Consider the following 15,157-nt stretch of genomic DNA (forward strand, 5'->3'; position numbering starts at 1 on the left):
GGCTGCATAGTATTGAAGCAGCTGGGACAGTTACAGGATATCCAGGAGGAAAAAGTAATTATGAAACTTATTGGTTCTCAGAGTTAATGTTTATCACATTCCAGTCATTTTGTTCCCAAAGCACATTATAAAGTTGTAGACATTAAAGAGCAAAACTAGTACAAACGACTGGCTTAAATGGAGGGTCTGTAAACCTCTGCTTTGTTTGGAGACTTACAGCTGAAAGCTTTACAAATCTAATCATGTGTTCACTCTGTGGGTCTTTTTTTGACCTAAAAGTACACATCTCAGAGTTTCAGTGTTTATGAGGATTGATTACAGAGGGATGTTGAAAGTTAGACTCCAAAGCATTTTCAATAGCTCCAAAATAAAGATCAGAAATAACACATGCATGTGTCTTCACTACAGTGCTAAGGGAGGGTTACAAATTGTGAATGCACTCAACTTGTATAAAATCAGCTGTATTGACTTATACAGGGCTCCTAATCATTTAACACTTGAGGGGGCAAATATAGTACTATTTTTAAAAATACTAAATGATTTGCACCAATAGCTACTAGGGTATGTTAAACAATAGTTAAGAGGCCAGTAAAAAGAGTTGCATTTTTATGACTTATTCCCAGCAAAATTAAAACAAGAGTACCCACTCTGCTGAAATTACTGATTAATACTATATGTGCTCCAAACCTTCAGACTGCATTTAGCTATTTTTACAATACAAAGGGATATTACATACAAAGCTTAAGTGAGTGGAGTAAGAGCATATATACAGCATGTCATTTCCATTGGGTCTGAGGGGTTTTGGGTGGGGGGACAGGAGGAGGGACTTTGTTCTATATTGTTTCATTTATATTGCAAAAATTGATTTTAGGTTTTTGGGAATTTGGAGGGAAGGGGCACTGGGGACTGAAGGTTGGGGAGACAAGGGAATTGTTGGATTAGAAGGGGGATTTGATGGAGGGGCGGGAGGTAGAAAAGGAAAAGGAAGGTGACCCACATAATGGACAGCGAGAGAGAGAGGTTGGAGAGCTGAAGGGCTGCAGTATAGGAGGGGGCAAGAAGGAGGAGAACCAACTAACAATGGGAATACAAGCAAGTGATAACAGTGGATTTTCACTGGGAGTTTTGCCTGGATTGGGAGTGCAGGATTGGACCCTAAATCTATAACCAATTTTTAAATGCAAACTGCAGTTTATGTAAATAGTGATAAATCCATCAAAACTAGAAATGTTCCTTGAACTTACACTGTGTACTATCTTACTTGCAGAAGCATGATGGACACTTCACAGTCATCCAGCTGGTTGGCATGCTTCGTGGAATCGCATCTGGCATGAAGTATCTCTCAGATATGGGCTATGTACATCGTGATCTGGCAGCCCGTAATATTTTAGTCAACAGTAACCTCATGTGTAAAGTCTCTGATTTTGGTCTGTCACGAGTGTTAGAGGATGACCCTGAAGCTGCTTACACCACAACTGTGAGTGTCTCTTATCTAATTTGAACAGTTTATTAAGTTGTGTCAACTGCATTTGTTTTATTCCTGTTTCAACCGCATTTGCGCCTCAGACATAGTAGTCCGGATTGACTGTTTTGTTTCATTAATAGTGTGTGGGGTTTGGATAACTGGGCTGCTTTTTAAAAATGTAATCTTCATTGAAGGTTTTTAAGTAATGCTTAAGCTACCAGTTTTCTTATCAACCAGCGTTTTTCTCTTCTCTCTCTCCACTCCCTTTTTCCCCACTGTAGCAGAGTGGTCTATCCAGTCAGCAGGCTTAGTGGTCAGGGCCTGCTGCTCTAGTCTCTCTCTCAGTTCAGTGTGTGAGGGACCCCCTGAACAGGGTTCAGCTGGGTCAGCTTTCTTGTCAGTAGCACCCTAGTCCTGCCTGTCCTAGGACTAGGCATAGGGGAATCTGAAGGTGGTAGAGTAGCCCAGGTCATCCCATTCCACCAGGTCCCAGGCTAGGGCCCTGAAAGTGTGACAGCACCGCCTGACCTACACTTGGCCCACCTCCTGTTCACCTTCCCCAGCCACTTCCTACCCCACCCAATGTCTCAGTTTGGGGCACGGCTGCTATTTGATAATAGTCCTTGTTCCAAACCCCCAGAGTCTTGGACCTGATGCAGGAAACCCTCTGGTGCCCGGCCCACAGTTCTCCCTATATCTGGAGGGTGTGGGGGGAACCTCACAGCAGGGCCACCTCAGTAAGCACTCCTTCACCTCCTGGAAATGGTTTCTCTCCACCCCCACTACCTGGGCTGCTGGAGCTCTTTTTATACTTCTCCTCAGGGCCGGCTCTAGGATTTTTGCCGCCCAAAGCAAAAACAATTTTGGCCGCCCCCCCGTTTTTTAATTACCCCACCCCCGGCCCCGCCTCAACTCCGCCCCTTCCCCAAATCCCCAGCCCTGCCTCCTCCCCCCTAGGCTCTCAAGCCTAAGAGGGAGGGAGGGGGAGAAGCGGCGCCTGCGCCGCGGCCGCTCGGGGTCTCCCCCTCCCTCCCAGGTTTGAGAGCCTGGGAGGGAGGGCGAGTAGCGGCGCACAAAACAGCTGTTTTGCGCGCTGCGGCCGCTCGGGATCTCCCCCTCCCTCCCAGGTTTGAGAGCCTGGGAGGGAGGGCGAGTAGCGGCGCGCGAGTCAGCTGTGCGCGAGCGGCAGCAGCAGCGGAGGTGAGCTAGGGCGGCCGGGGCACATTTTTAGGGGCGGCATTCTGGTGCCGGCCATGCCGCCCCTAAAAATGTGCCACCCCAAGCACCAGCTTGTTTTGCTGGTGCCTAGAGCCGGCCCTGCTTCTCCTTTCCCCAGGAACATGGTTGCCAGTGCCTGAGAGGCGGAGCCTTCCTGGCCCAGTACTGCTCCAGCTTTTTTCTTGCCTTGGCCTTAGTGATGGGTTTGTAAACCCCATCACGCTCTCCCACAACCCCGGCATAAATTTGCAAAGACATGCCTTTTTAAAAAGTGAACAAAAATTCTTACTGATTCCTTTGAACCACATGAAACATTTGGTCATTGTTTTCCATGTAAAATCCATTCTGACATAATTGGATCATATGCAAGTCTTTATACTGTGTTTGTGATCACCTTTATTAAGCATTCAGACATTTAGCAATTTCATATGGACTAGCTTGTTTTTGAACTATATGGTAGTATAGCAATATGTTGACTTATTCAGTCCCCTTAAAACCCTTAACAAGCTTGCTAGTTTATAATTTTTCTTCACAGGTTATTCCCTCAGTATCAAATTAATAAAAATATCTTGTGTTAACTTCTTGTGGCCTTTTTAAAATTAGAAACATGGGATAACTTACTATGTTGTTAACGTTATGGATCCATCTACTCAAACATGAATCACAGTTTAGCTTTTTTAACATATTTTTTCAGCTGTTAACTTTGTTTTGTTCATTGGAAAGTTTGCCAGCATCTTCTTAATGGCATTTTTACACATTTCTGTGATGAAGACATGCAGTGATGAGGAAGATTAAGTTGATCTTGTACATTTTTTGACTGATATTGGCATCCAATGATCCACTGACATCTAAAATCTTCTGAAAAGTATCTTACGAGAGATCTGAGCTCATAGGTACTCAGGAGTCTGGAACTCCCCTTCAGTGGGAATTCCATGAGTGGAAGAGCTGAAGGATCAACACCCACCCATCCCCCGCATTTATACTTCAAATATCTAATTATGTTGCTCAAGTTTACCATCTGAAAGGGAACTGACCTTGTTTTCAAGGTTTAAGCCTCTTCACATTAATACTGAAGTGCATTATGCTATAAAAGTAAACGTTGGCTATAATGAAGAATACTTTTTTTAAAATTCTCAAACCTGGAGAACACTGTTCAAACTTGACTTACAACATATAAGATATACAGGATGTGCAATATGAGGGGAATAAGAAATTGAGTATGTTGGTGTGTCAACAGAAGTTCCATGCTCAATGACAGTCTTTTCGGTACAATAAAATTTTAAGTCCCATTTTATAATGATTACTAACATTAAGAATCTTAACTAAATATATGCTCATTTCAAATAATGTTAATCTGCAACATAGAAATTAAAATGATTACACAAATACACAGCATATTCTAATTAATAGAGTATCCTTCCAGAATGCCCATAGACTTATGGGTTCCCATCATAAGGATCAGAGACAAAATGACAGGTTTCAGAGTGGTAGCTGTGTTAGTCTGTATCAGCAAAAACAACGAGGAGTCCTTGTGGCACCTTAGAGACTAACAAATTTATTTGGGCATAAGCTTTCGTGAGCTAGAGCCCACTTCATCAGATGCATCTAGCCCACGAAAGCTTATGCCTAAATAAATTTGTTAGTCTCTAAGGTGCCACAAGGACTCCTCATTGTTTTTGCAGAGACAAAATGGCTACTCGACCTATTCCTTAACATAGTTTCAGTTTAAGAAGTGGTTTGCAGCCACAGTGTGGAACTGATCTAGTGTATTGTAATGACTATTCTGTTTGTCCTGCTGAATTCACTGCAGCGACCATAATAGGCCTAGGGTTTTGTAAAACAACAGGTTTGTATGTCTATTTGGTTTTAAACCAAAGAATGGTTTTTGAAATTCTACATGCTGACATTCTTTCAAAATGTTGCTGGCATTTACTGAAAGCGTTTCAGCACACTGAAAAAATTAAAGGAAAGTCAGATATATCCAGTCTCAAAGTTCTTGTAATACACCACTTCCAGCATTAATATTCTATACACAAAAGCCTCATGAAACTTTGTAGTTTATTCCATTGTAAATGTGCTTCCCTTGTTTATTTCTTAAACCCTCCCACTGAATATTGCAGGGGTTCTCAAACTGGGGGTCGCGACCCCTCAGGGAATCGTGAGGTTATTATCTGGGGGGTCGCGAGCCGTCAGCCTCCACCCCAAACCCCACTTCACCTCCAGCATTTATAATGGTGTTAAATATAAAAGAGTGTTTTTAATTTATAAGGGGGGGTCGCACTCAGAGGCTTGCTGTGTGAAAGGGGTCACCACTAGAAAAGTTTGAGAACCACTGGAAGATAGTGATGGCAGGAGGAACAGATGCGGGATTACTTACTGCTTTTATTCTTAAGGCAAGTTATGACTGGTTAAAACCACTGGGAAATGGTAGACCATTTAACCAAAAATAGGAATTTCCCCCTATTCAGTGTAAAAAAATCATAGAACCTTAGGCCTGGTCTACACTACGAGTTTAGGTCGACTTTAGCAGCGTTAAATCGAATTAAGCCTGGACACGTTCACACGACGAAGCCCTTTCTTTCGACTTAAAGGGCCTTTTAAACCGGTTTCTTTACTCCACCTCCGACGAGGGGATTAGCGATAAAATCGGCCTTAGCGGGTCGGAATTGGGGTAGTGTGAACGGAATTCGACGTTATTGGCCTCCGGGAGCTATCCCACAGTGCTTCATTGTGACCACTCTGGACAGCACTCTCAACTCAGATGCACTGACCAGGTAGACAGGAAAAGCCCCACGAACGTTTGAATTTCATTTCCTGTTTGCTCAGCGTGGAGAGCACAGGTGACCACGCAGAGCGCATCAGCACAGGTAACCGTGATGGAGTCCCAGGATCGCAAAAGAGCTCCATCATGGACCGAACGGGAGGTACGGGATCTGCTCGCCATATGGGGAGATGAATCAGTGCTAGCTGAACTCCGTAGCAGTAAACGAAATGGCAAAATATTAGAAAAGGTCTCTAAGGCCATGAAGGACAGAGGCCATACCAGGGACGCATAGCAGTGCCGCGTGAAAATTAAGGCGCTACGGCAAGCCTACCACAAAGCCAGAGAAGCAAACGGAAGGTCCGGGGCAGAGCCGCAAACATGCCGCTTCTACGAGGAGCTGCATGCCATTCTAGGGGGTGCAGCCACCACTACCCCAACCGTGTGCTATGACTCCCTCACTGGAGAAACACACAGGGAAGTGGGTTCGGGGTATGAGGAAGATGAGGATGGAGATAATGTAGATAGCTCACAGCAGCAAGGAAGCGGAGAAACCGGTTTCCCCAACAGCCAGGATATGTTTATCACCCTGGACCTGGAACCAGTAACCCCCGAATTCACCCAAGGCGTGCTCCCAGACCCTGAGGGCACACAGGGGACCTCTGGTAAGTGTACCTTTGTAAATATTACACATGGTTTAAAAGCAAGCGTGTTTAATGATTAATGATTAATTTGCCCTGGCAATCGCGGCCAGTACAGCTACTGGAAAAGTCTGTTAACGTGTATGGGGATGGAGCAGAAATTCTCCAGGGACATCTCCAGAAAACTCTCCTTCATGTACTCCCAAAGCCTTTGCAAAAGGTTTCTGGGGAGGGCTGCCTTATCCCGTCCACCATGGTAGGACACTTTACCACGCCAGGCCAGTAGCACGTAGTCTGGAATCATTGCATAACAAAGCATGGCAGCGTATGGTCCCGGTGTTTGCTGGCATGCAGACAACATTCATTCCTTATCGCTCTTTGTTATCCTCAGGAGAGTGATATCATTAACGGTCACCTGGTTGAAATGGGGCGATTTTATTAAGGGGACATTCAGAGGTGCACCTTCCTGCTCTGCTGAACAGAAATATTCCCCGCTGTTAGCCACGCGGTGGGGGGAGGGGTGAAGTGATCATCCCAGAGAATTGGGTGGGGGAGGGGAGTTAGTTGGGTTTGTGCTGCATGTTAACCCGGAAACCGCAGCCCCTCCTTTTACACTGCAAACCCATTTTAAATGGCCAACCCAACGGGTGCTTGGTATGGGAAATGAGAGCGCTACTGTTTGAAACCATTCCCATATGTTAAGGAGGTTAAAAAAGCCAAAAGACTGTGTCTTACCATGGCTGCCTGCAAGCCGAAATCTGTTGCCTGGCACTGCGTGAGTGATCTCTCACACCAAACCGGCAGGCCCTCAATATAAGAGGAAAAATGCGACCTTGTAATGAAAGCACATGTGCTGTGTAATGTGAACAGCAAAATTTAACGTGAAAGAGTGTACCCATTGTTCTCTAAAATGTGTCTTTTTTAACCACCTCTCCCTTCTCCTCCACCAGCTGCAAATGTTTCTCCTTCACAGAGGCTAGTGAAGATTAGAAGGAGAAAACGGAGGACGCGGGATGATATGTTCACGGAGCTCCAGATGTCCTCCCACGCTGACAGAGCACAGCAGAATGCGTGGAGGCAGTCAATGTCAGACTACAGAAAAGCACAGTATGAACAAGAGGAGAGGTGGCGGGCTGAATCGCGGGATGAACAGAGCAAGTGGCAGGATGAAGATGATAGGTGGCGTCAGCTTGCAGACAGAAGGCAAGAGTCGATGCTCCGGCTGCTGGAGCATCAAACTGAAATGCTCCAGCGTATGGTTGAGCTGCAGGAAAGGCAGCAGGAGCAGAGACCGCCGCTACAGCCCCTGTGTAACCAACAGCCCTCCTCCCCAAGTTCCATAGCCTCCTCACCCAGACGCCCAAGAACACGGTGGGGGGGCCTCCGGCCACCCTGTCACTCCACCCCAGATGATTGCCCGAGCATCAGAAGGCTGGCCTTCAATAAGAGTTAAAGTTTTAAACTGCAGTGTGTCCTTTTCCTTCCCTCCTCCCCCACCCATCCCGGGCTACCTTGGCAATTATCCCCCTAGTTGTGTGATGAATTAATAAAGAATGCATGAATGTGAAGTAACAATGACTTTATTGCCTCTGCAAGCGGTGCTCGAAGGGGGGAGGGGAGAGTGGGGTAGTTGGTTTACAGGGAAGTAGAGTGAACCGGGTGGGGGGGGGCGGAGGGTTCATCAAGGAGAAACAGAAGTTTCACACTGTAGCCTGGCCAGTCACAAAACTCGTTTTTAAAGCTTCTCTGATGCGCACCGCGCCCTGCTGTGCTCTTCTAACCGCCCTGGTGTCTGGCTGCGCGTAATCAGCGGCCAGGCGATTTGCCTCAACCTCCCACCCCGCCATAAATGTCTCCCCTTTACTCTCACAGATATTGTGGAGCGCACAGCAAGCAGCAATAACAATGGGGATATTCTTTTCGCTGAGGTCTGAGCGAGTCAGTAAGCTGCGCCAGCGCACTTTTAAACGTCCAAATGCACATTCCACCACCATTCGGCACTTGCTCAGCCTGTAGTTGAACAGGTCCTGACTACTGTCCAGGCTGCCTGTGTACGGCTTCATGAGCCATGGCATTAAGGGGTAGGCTGGGTCCCCAAGGATCACGATAGGCATTTCAACATCCCCAACGGTTATTTTCTGGTCCGGGAAGAAAGTCCCTTCCTCCAGCTTTCGAAACAGAGCAGAGTGCCTGAAGACGCGAGCATCATGTACCTTTCCCGGCCATCCCACGTTGATGTTGGTGAAACATCCCTTGTGATCCACCAGGGCTTGCAGCAGCATTGAAAAGTACCCCTTAGGGTTTATGTACTCGGTGGCTTGGTGCTCCGGTGACAAGATAGGGATATGTGTTCCGTCTATGGCCCCACCACAGTTTGGGAATCCCATTGCAGCAAAGCCATCCATTATGGCCTGCACGTTTCCCAGAGTCACTACCCTTGATATCACCAGGTCTTTCATTGCCCTGGCAACTTGGATCACAGCAGCCCCCACAGTAGATTTGCCCACTCCAAATTGATTCCCAACTGACCGGTAGCTGTCTGGCGTTGCAAGCTTCCACAGGGCTATCGCCACTCGCTTCTCAACTGTGAGGGCTGCTCTCATCCTGGTATTCTGGCGCTTCAGGGCAGGGGAAAGCAAGTCACAAAGTTCCATGAAAGTGCCCTTACGCATGCGAAAGTTTCGCAGCCACTGGGAATTGTCCCACACCTGCAGCACGATGCAGTCCCACCAGTCTGTGCTTGTTTCCCGGGCCCAGAATCGGCGTTCCACGGCATGAACCTGCCCCAGTAACACCATGATTTCCACATTGCTGGGGCCTGTGCCTTGTGAGAGGTCTATGTCCATGTCAATTTCCTCATCACTCTCGTCGCCGCGCTGCAATCACCTCCTCAGCTGGTCCTGGTTTTGCTTTGGCATGTCCTGGCTCTGCATATACTCCAGGACAATGCGCGTGGTGTTCATAGTGCTCATAATTGCCGCGGTGATCTGAGCGGGCTCCATGATCCCAGTGCTATGGCGTCTGGTCTGAAAAAAGGCGCGAAACTAGTATCTGACGGAGGGAGGGAGGGAGGGAGGGAGGGGCGAGTGACGACATGGCGTACAGGTACAGGGAATTAAAATCAACAAAGGTGGCTGTGCATCAGGGAGAAACACAAACAACTGTCACACAGAATGGCCCCCCCAAAGATTGAACTCAAAACCCTGGGTTTAGCAGGCCGTTGATTTCACGGAGGGAGGGGGGAGCAAATGAATACAGAACAAATCTATTTTTTACATCTTAAGCTGGCAGACGACGGTGCAGCATGACTGATAGCCCTCGGCATCTTCTGGGTGCTTGGCAGAAAATACTGGGCGCTTGGCAGAAAATAGTGTACTAAGACTGATAGCCATCATCGTCAAGACAGTTCGATAGGACTGAGCATGTCTGCCCAGGTGCCCATGATTGACATGCAATATGACGACGATGGATATCAATCTTAATACACCATCTACTGCCAAAAGGCAAGGGGCTGCTGCTGTGTGCAATGCAGCCCCACATCTGCCAGACCCACGTCTGCCAGCACCCAGATCACCGATGAAGGCTACCAGTCATACTGCACCGTCTACTGCCAAAAGGCAATTAGCTGCTGCTGTGTAGCAATGCAGTACCACGTCTGCCGGCACCCAGAGGACATATGGTGACGGTGAGCTGAGCTGAGCAGAGCGGGCTCCATGCTTGGCGTGGTATGTTGTCTGCACAGGTAACCCAGGTAAAAAGGCGCAAATCTATTGTCTGCCGTTGCTCTGATGGAGGGGGAGGGGCCTGACGACATGTACCCAGAACCCCCCGCGACACTCTTTTGCATCATTCAGGCATTGGGATCTCAACCCAGAATTCCAATGGGCGGCGGAGACTGCGGGAACTGTGGGATAGCTACCCATAGTGCAATGCTCCAGAAGTCGACGCTAGCCTCGGTACTGTGGACGCGGTCCGCCGACTAGAGCACTTAGAGCATTTTATGTGGGGAGACACACAATCGGCTGTATACAACCGATTTCTATAAAACCGGCTTCTATAAATTCGACCTAATTTCGTAGTGTAGACATACCCTTAGAAAGTTTTCAACTGCTTTATCTATTCAATAGATTTTAACAGATATAACTATTGAGCAATTGTTCCATATGTTTCATAGAGCTTTGATTTTATTATATGCCTGCCTTTTTGGTTGTAGTATTGTAGTTTTGCAATAATGAGGAAAATCATTGTAAAATCATGACATGCTTTAGACTACAGCACATATGTCAGATATTTTTATGTCTGTTTGGTCAATCATTCACACTGGGTAGAGAGTTGAACAATGATAGCCTTTATCCACAAAGGCAGCTATCCTATACTTAATAGTGCTAAAGCACAGCATAATACACAAAGCCTTTTGCTTGAAAACTGTCCACAAACAGCATTATAAATGGACTTGACATGCCTTCTGCATCACTCTTTCCTGCATTTGAGCTCTTTTTTGAGACTAGAACTGCAGAGAAGGAGAGATCGCTGCATGTCAGACTTCATTAATTGAGGATACCCACAAAATGGCTTTGTGAACCTCTAAACATAAAAGTTGGGTTCACAAAACTAGTTTGGATTCATGAACCATTTTACCTATAATTTAAACTCATGCGATTTCCTTCTTCTCCCCCTCCCCTTGGAGATTTTCCTCCCCTTCTTTGTTATTTGGTAATCGGATCACTGGTTGCTTGGTTTTAATACCTAGAGTCATGGCTGTATCCTTAAAGAACAGAAAGGTTAATAATTCAGTTTGGGACACATGATCAGCATACAGAAAGGAAGGGTATGTATATCCTAAGAGTCAAATCAGAAGCTAATCTCTGTGATCCCAATTCTCCTTCTTCCCAGGAGACACAAGGTAGAAGAACCTACATTCGTTACTGGGAATAATGGTTTCAGCCATAGATTGATGATAAAAAAAAGTGGCAATATGCCACTAGAGCATGTGACTATAGCCCAGGAAGCCTTGAGCTCCCTCTCTATTGTCAATACAGTTGAATTGCAGCATTCACCTGACAACTATAGCAAAATTTACCTTCATAATGTGTCCTCCTCAGCCACACAAGCTGGTATCAGTTTCCTAAAGGCTTTGACTCCAGATGAAGCAGAGAATAGTATCAGCATCCTGGAACTTTGATTAGTGAGGCTGGCCCTGAGAGCCCTTCAATGAATCTTCTGGAAATAAAACATTTTTTTCTGACCAGACAACTTAACCATGATATCATATGTAAATCAGCAGGGGCCACAATACGACTATTCTACACCAAGATCTTATACAGCTATTCCACTTGGCAGTTATTTACATGCAATCCATCAGGACACTGCACATAATAGAGGTGCCATGCACAAAATCTGATGAGTTAATTAGGACTCTCTTCAAACTGTCGGTCCTTAAGCAGGTCTTAAAAGTTAACGCAAGGGAAGATCCCAAGATGGACTCTCTCACATCTGTGTCCAAACATCTTACAGAATGCATTTTCTCTGATCCCCCTTTCTGCCTTGGGTAATGAAGAAGATAAAACCAGGACACAAAGTCACCTTATAGCACCTTACTGGTGAAGACATAATTGGTTTTCTGACCTAGTTAAGATGTCAGGAGGAAACTAATTTTTTCCCAAATGGCCAGGACCTCATTCACTCAGGAGATGATACCTCGCAAAAACTTGACAAACCTGATCTTAGCAGTGTGGTTCTTAAGTAAAAAATTATAAGCCCATTATGTTACTCACCAAAAGTCAAATATTCTCTTGTAAGCCAGGAAAATATCCATTAACAGAATCTACTGATGCCTGGGGTAGCTTTTAGGCATCACGCTAACAGAAAGCAAAGAGATCAGTTTCTTCCAGTTGCAAAAAATATGGAACTTCCTTAGGTTGATTTATTCGTACTCGCAGTGTTTTGACCTTGAAGCTATGTCCTTCAGCTCTCAACAAATCTGTGGGAGAACTCATGGACAACTTTTCTACTCCAATCCACATGTTACTAGATCTATCAAAGCAGCATAAAATCTATTCAATTCCATGTAATCTTTTTCCACATGCAGGGTAAACCTTGCATTTCAGGTGCTAATATACAGACTTTGTGCTCCTAAGATATGGGTTGCTTTATTTCCGGTCTATAGAGATGGCCTTTCTAACAGCCAACTACCTGTAGGGTATGCAGTACTCCACAGAAGAGCCTTGTGGCGTATTCCACAATGATATTGTTCTGAGCACCTCTCCTTTGTTTATCTCCAAGTACAACACTCTTTCTGTGTTCACAGGAAATAGTGCTTCCTCCTTTTTTACCCTAATCCCTGTGCCAAAAAGAAAAAAGTGGCACAAGTTAGATATTTGCCTAGCAATCTGAGTCTACCTAAAAAGAACCAAGCCAATCTGAAGTCATAAGACCCTTTTTTTGTACCTTCTCATCCCTCGTGCAGGAGACAATGGTGCCAAACTCTTGGCAGGTGGAGAAGATACGGTACAAGAGCAGAATTCAAATAAAAGAATATGAAGTTGTCATGTACTATGGCTAGAACAGACTGCATATACTAAAGAAATATGAAAAGCAGCAGCTTGGTTAAACATACACCCTTTGACCATGTATTACAAACTGGACTTGCGCTCCTCGGCAGACACAGCCTGTAGCTAGAAAGTATTGCAATCCATTGGGGAATCCTAGATTGCTCTTCTGTTGTTGTCCAATATATATTTTTATTTTCACTCACTAGTCTATGTACTGGATTCTCACTGCTATCACATACTTCTGGTGTGGTTTAGCAGATATCTCTTTACTTTCCCTTGTAAAGATTTTGGCTTACTTCTATGTTTAGTTTCTCCTAAAACATATGTCTGACAATCCATCCCACCCTTGTCTCAGTCTTCCTAATTCAGCTTTTTCTGAAGGAGGTTACCTCTTGGACTGCACTCATCACATTTTTTTTAAAGAGTTGCCAGATTTTGCTATTCTTTTTCTGTTGGCACACACCGCCAATTTTTTTCTAGTGTCAGGAGTTATTCCTATTAATATTTTCAGGAGCTTTGGGAAAAATCATTCCAGAGATTCTCCATGGAGAAGTACTTATGCCATGGGACACCATAGAATCTGCCAGTATATTGCCTCCCATCTCTGTGGACAAAGAGACAGGCCTCAGGTGAAAGCAGGCCAGCATTTGGAGAAAGATGAAATTGATAGGCAAACCAACATTTTTGCCTTCTCTGGTGTATTTAATGACTGGATCAGGCCTGTTTGGATCATTACTGATCCACAAACAGACTATTGCCAGGAAAAGTGTTCACCTCTTTTGGGCTATAGGCCCTCTGACAAATCTGACATGTGAAAGCAGGCAGCTGTAATTGAAGGAAAGCTGATGCATCTAATGGCTGATGTAAAGACAGCTGTTATGGAGAATTGTAGAGTTCCCTGGTTCTAAAATTTAATCTGAAGAAGCTTTATTAGAGTCTCTATGCATGACTGTTAGTAGAGTGGTAAAAAATACTAGTTTGGGTTTTATTTTGTTTTTTGTATGTCTGGTAGTGGAGTGGAAACTGGAGTTTAGGAACTGGAAAAAATGACAGATGAAGTAGCGAGAGGAAAAGTCTGGAGAAGAAATTACTAAGAAAAGTTGCTGCACTACAAGCTCAAACTGAAATACTAGTTAAGAGACGATATACAACTAAGAGAGATGGGGCAGCTGGAGAATGCCTATAAGTACTATAGTTTAGCAGGGCCGGCTCTGGCTTTTTGGCTGCCCCAAGCAAAAAAAAAAAAAAAAAAAAAAAACCTGCGGCGCGGCCGGAGCGCGGGTGCAGGGGGAGGAAGGGGGCGGCCAGGGCTACAGCAGGGGCGCTGCCACGCGGCCCCTCCCGCTGCGCCGCCTCCTGCCACCTGCCGCGAGGGCTCCACTCCGGTCGGCGGGGAGGGAAGGAAGAGGACTGCCCTGCAGGGTGCTCTGGTTCTCCGCGCCGCCGCCCCCTACAGGGCGGCCGGAGCGGAATAAGAAAAAAAAAAAAAAAAAAAAAAAGCAGCCATGCCGCCCTAGGGTTGGGCAGAATGCCGCCTCCAACAATCTGCCGCCCCAAGCACCAGCTTGCTCAGCTGGTGCCTGGAGCCAGCCCTGTAGTTTAGGATTAGTAAATTTCCCAAAGGCTTTAGACTGTGAGACTACTGTAAGAGCTCTTGAATAGTTTAAACAGTACAGGAAAAGACAGACATCTCAGAAGATGGCTTTCTGACTTTTGTGAAGCCTTTTTTTCTCCAACCTACTGACAGAGGGTAAATGTGTTTTTGATATTAGGGTTAGCAGGTGGGGAGAATAAGAGATTTGTCTCTACTTGGTGTAATGGAAGGCAAGACCTACAGCAGGATTCAATTTTGGAACAGACAGTGGGAATTAAGACCTAGTAACACCCCATCTGCAATATTTGTGTCTCAAATTGATCAGGAACTGATAAGGCAACTTCTGAAAGAACTAAATGGTATGCCTTTTTCCAAGGAGACAATATTTTAGCTTTTTACTAGAGGTTGTCAAGACAACACCAGATCATAAAAAAAAAAGACATTTCTAGCATATAAATAGGAACTTTAGTCAATACAGAGAGTGTTTAGGCTCGGTACCTCTGTTTTCAGATAGCCCAACGTTGTAGCCCATGGACCAATTTTCTTTAAAATATAGTAAAAGTTTATCTGCAATTATGAAGGAACTCTAAGCCCCAGAGAAACATATACATGTGGGAAATGTGTATGTGTAGTGAGAATAGAATTTGTAGTGCCACTGCAGACTAAATTGGTGATTCTGTTAATGGTGAAGCCTTAATAGTTCTGCCTTAAATCTGATTTAGTGAGATAAAAAGCTGCTTCAAACTGAATTATATGGTATATAAAGAAATGCATTCAAGATTACTCCTGCCTATCTGTTATATTGCTGAATTCAGTCCTTAATATATTTTGTTTTTTCCCCAATGTTATATAGGAATAGGATTATTACCTTGTCCTCACTGTATAATTTGGTGGACTTTATGGGCCTGATCCTGCTTAAGTCAGCCT

At 45.2% G+C, this 15,157-nt stretch overlaps 1 protein-coding gene across 2 annotated transcripts in view; it reads left to right on the forward strand.

Moving 5' to 3' along the window:
• The window catches only part of EPHA6 (EPH receptor A6), an 875,951-nt gene that overhangs the window by 778,934 nt on the left and 81,860 nt on the right, over nt 1–15,157 (forward strand). For both annotated transcript variants that reach the window (XM_065406410.1, XM_065406419.1), the window contains one exon: nt 1,268–1,477. In XM_065406410.1, the coding sequence (XP_065262482.1) occupies nt 1,268–1,477 (210 nt within the window). The remainder of the gene's footprint in view (nt 1–1,267; nt 1,478–15,157) is intronic.

The sequence above is a fragment of the Emys orbicularis genome, chromosome 1 (genome assembly GCF_028017835.1).
Source record: "Emys orbicularis isolate rEmyOrb1 chromosome 1, rEmyOrb1.hap1, whole genome shotgun sequence".
In the NCBI taxonomy this organism is placed as follows: Eukaryota; Metazoa; Chordata; order Testudines; family Emydidae; genus Emys; species Emys orbicularis.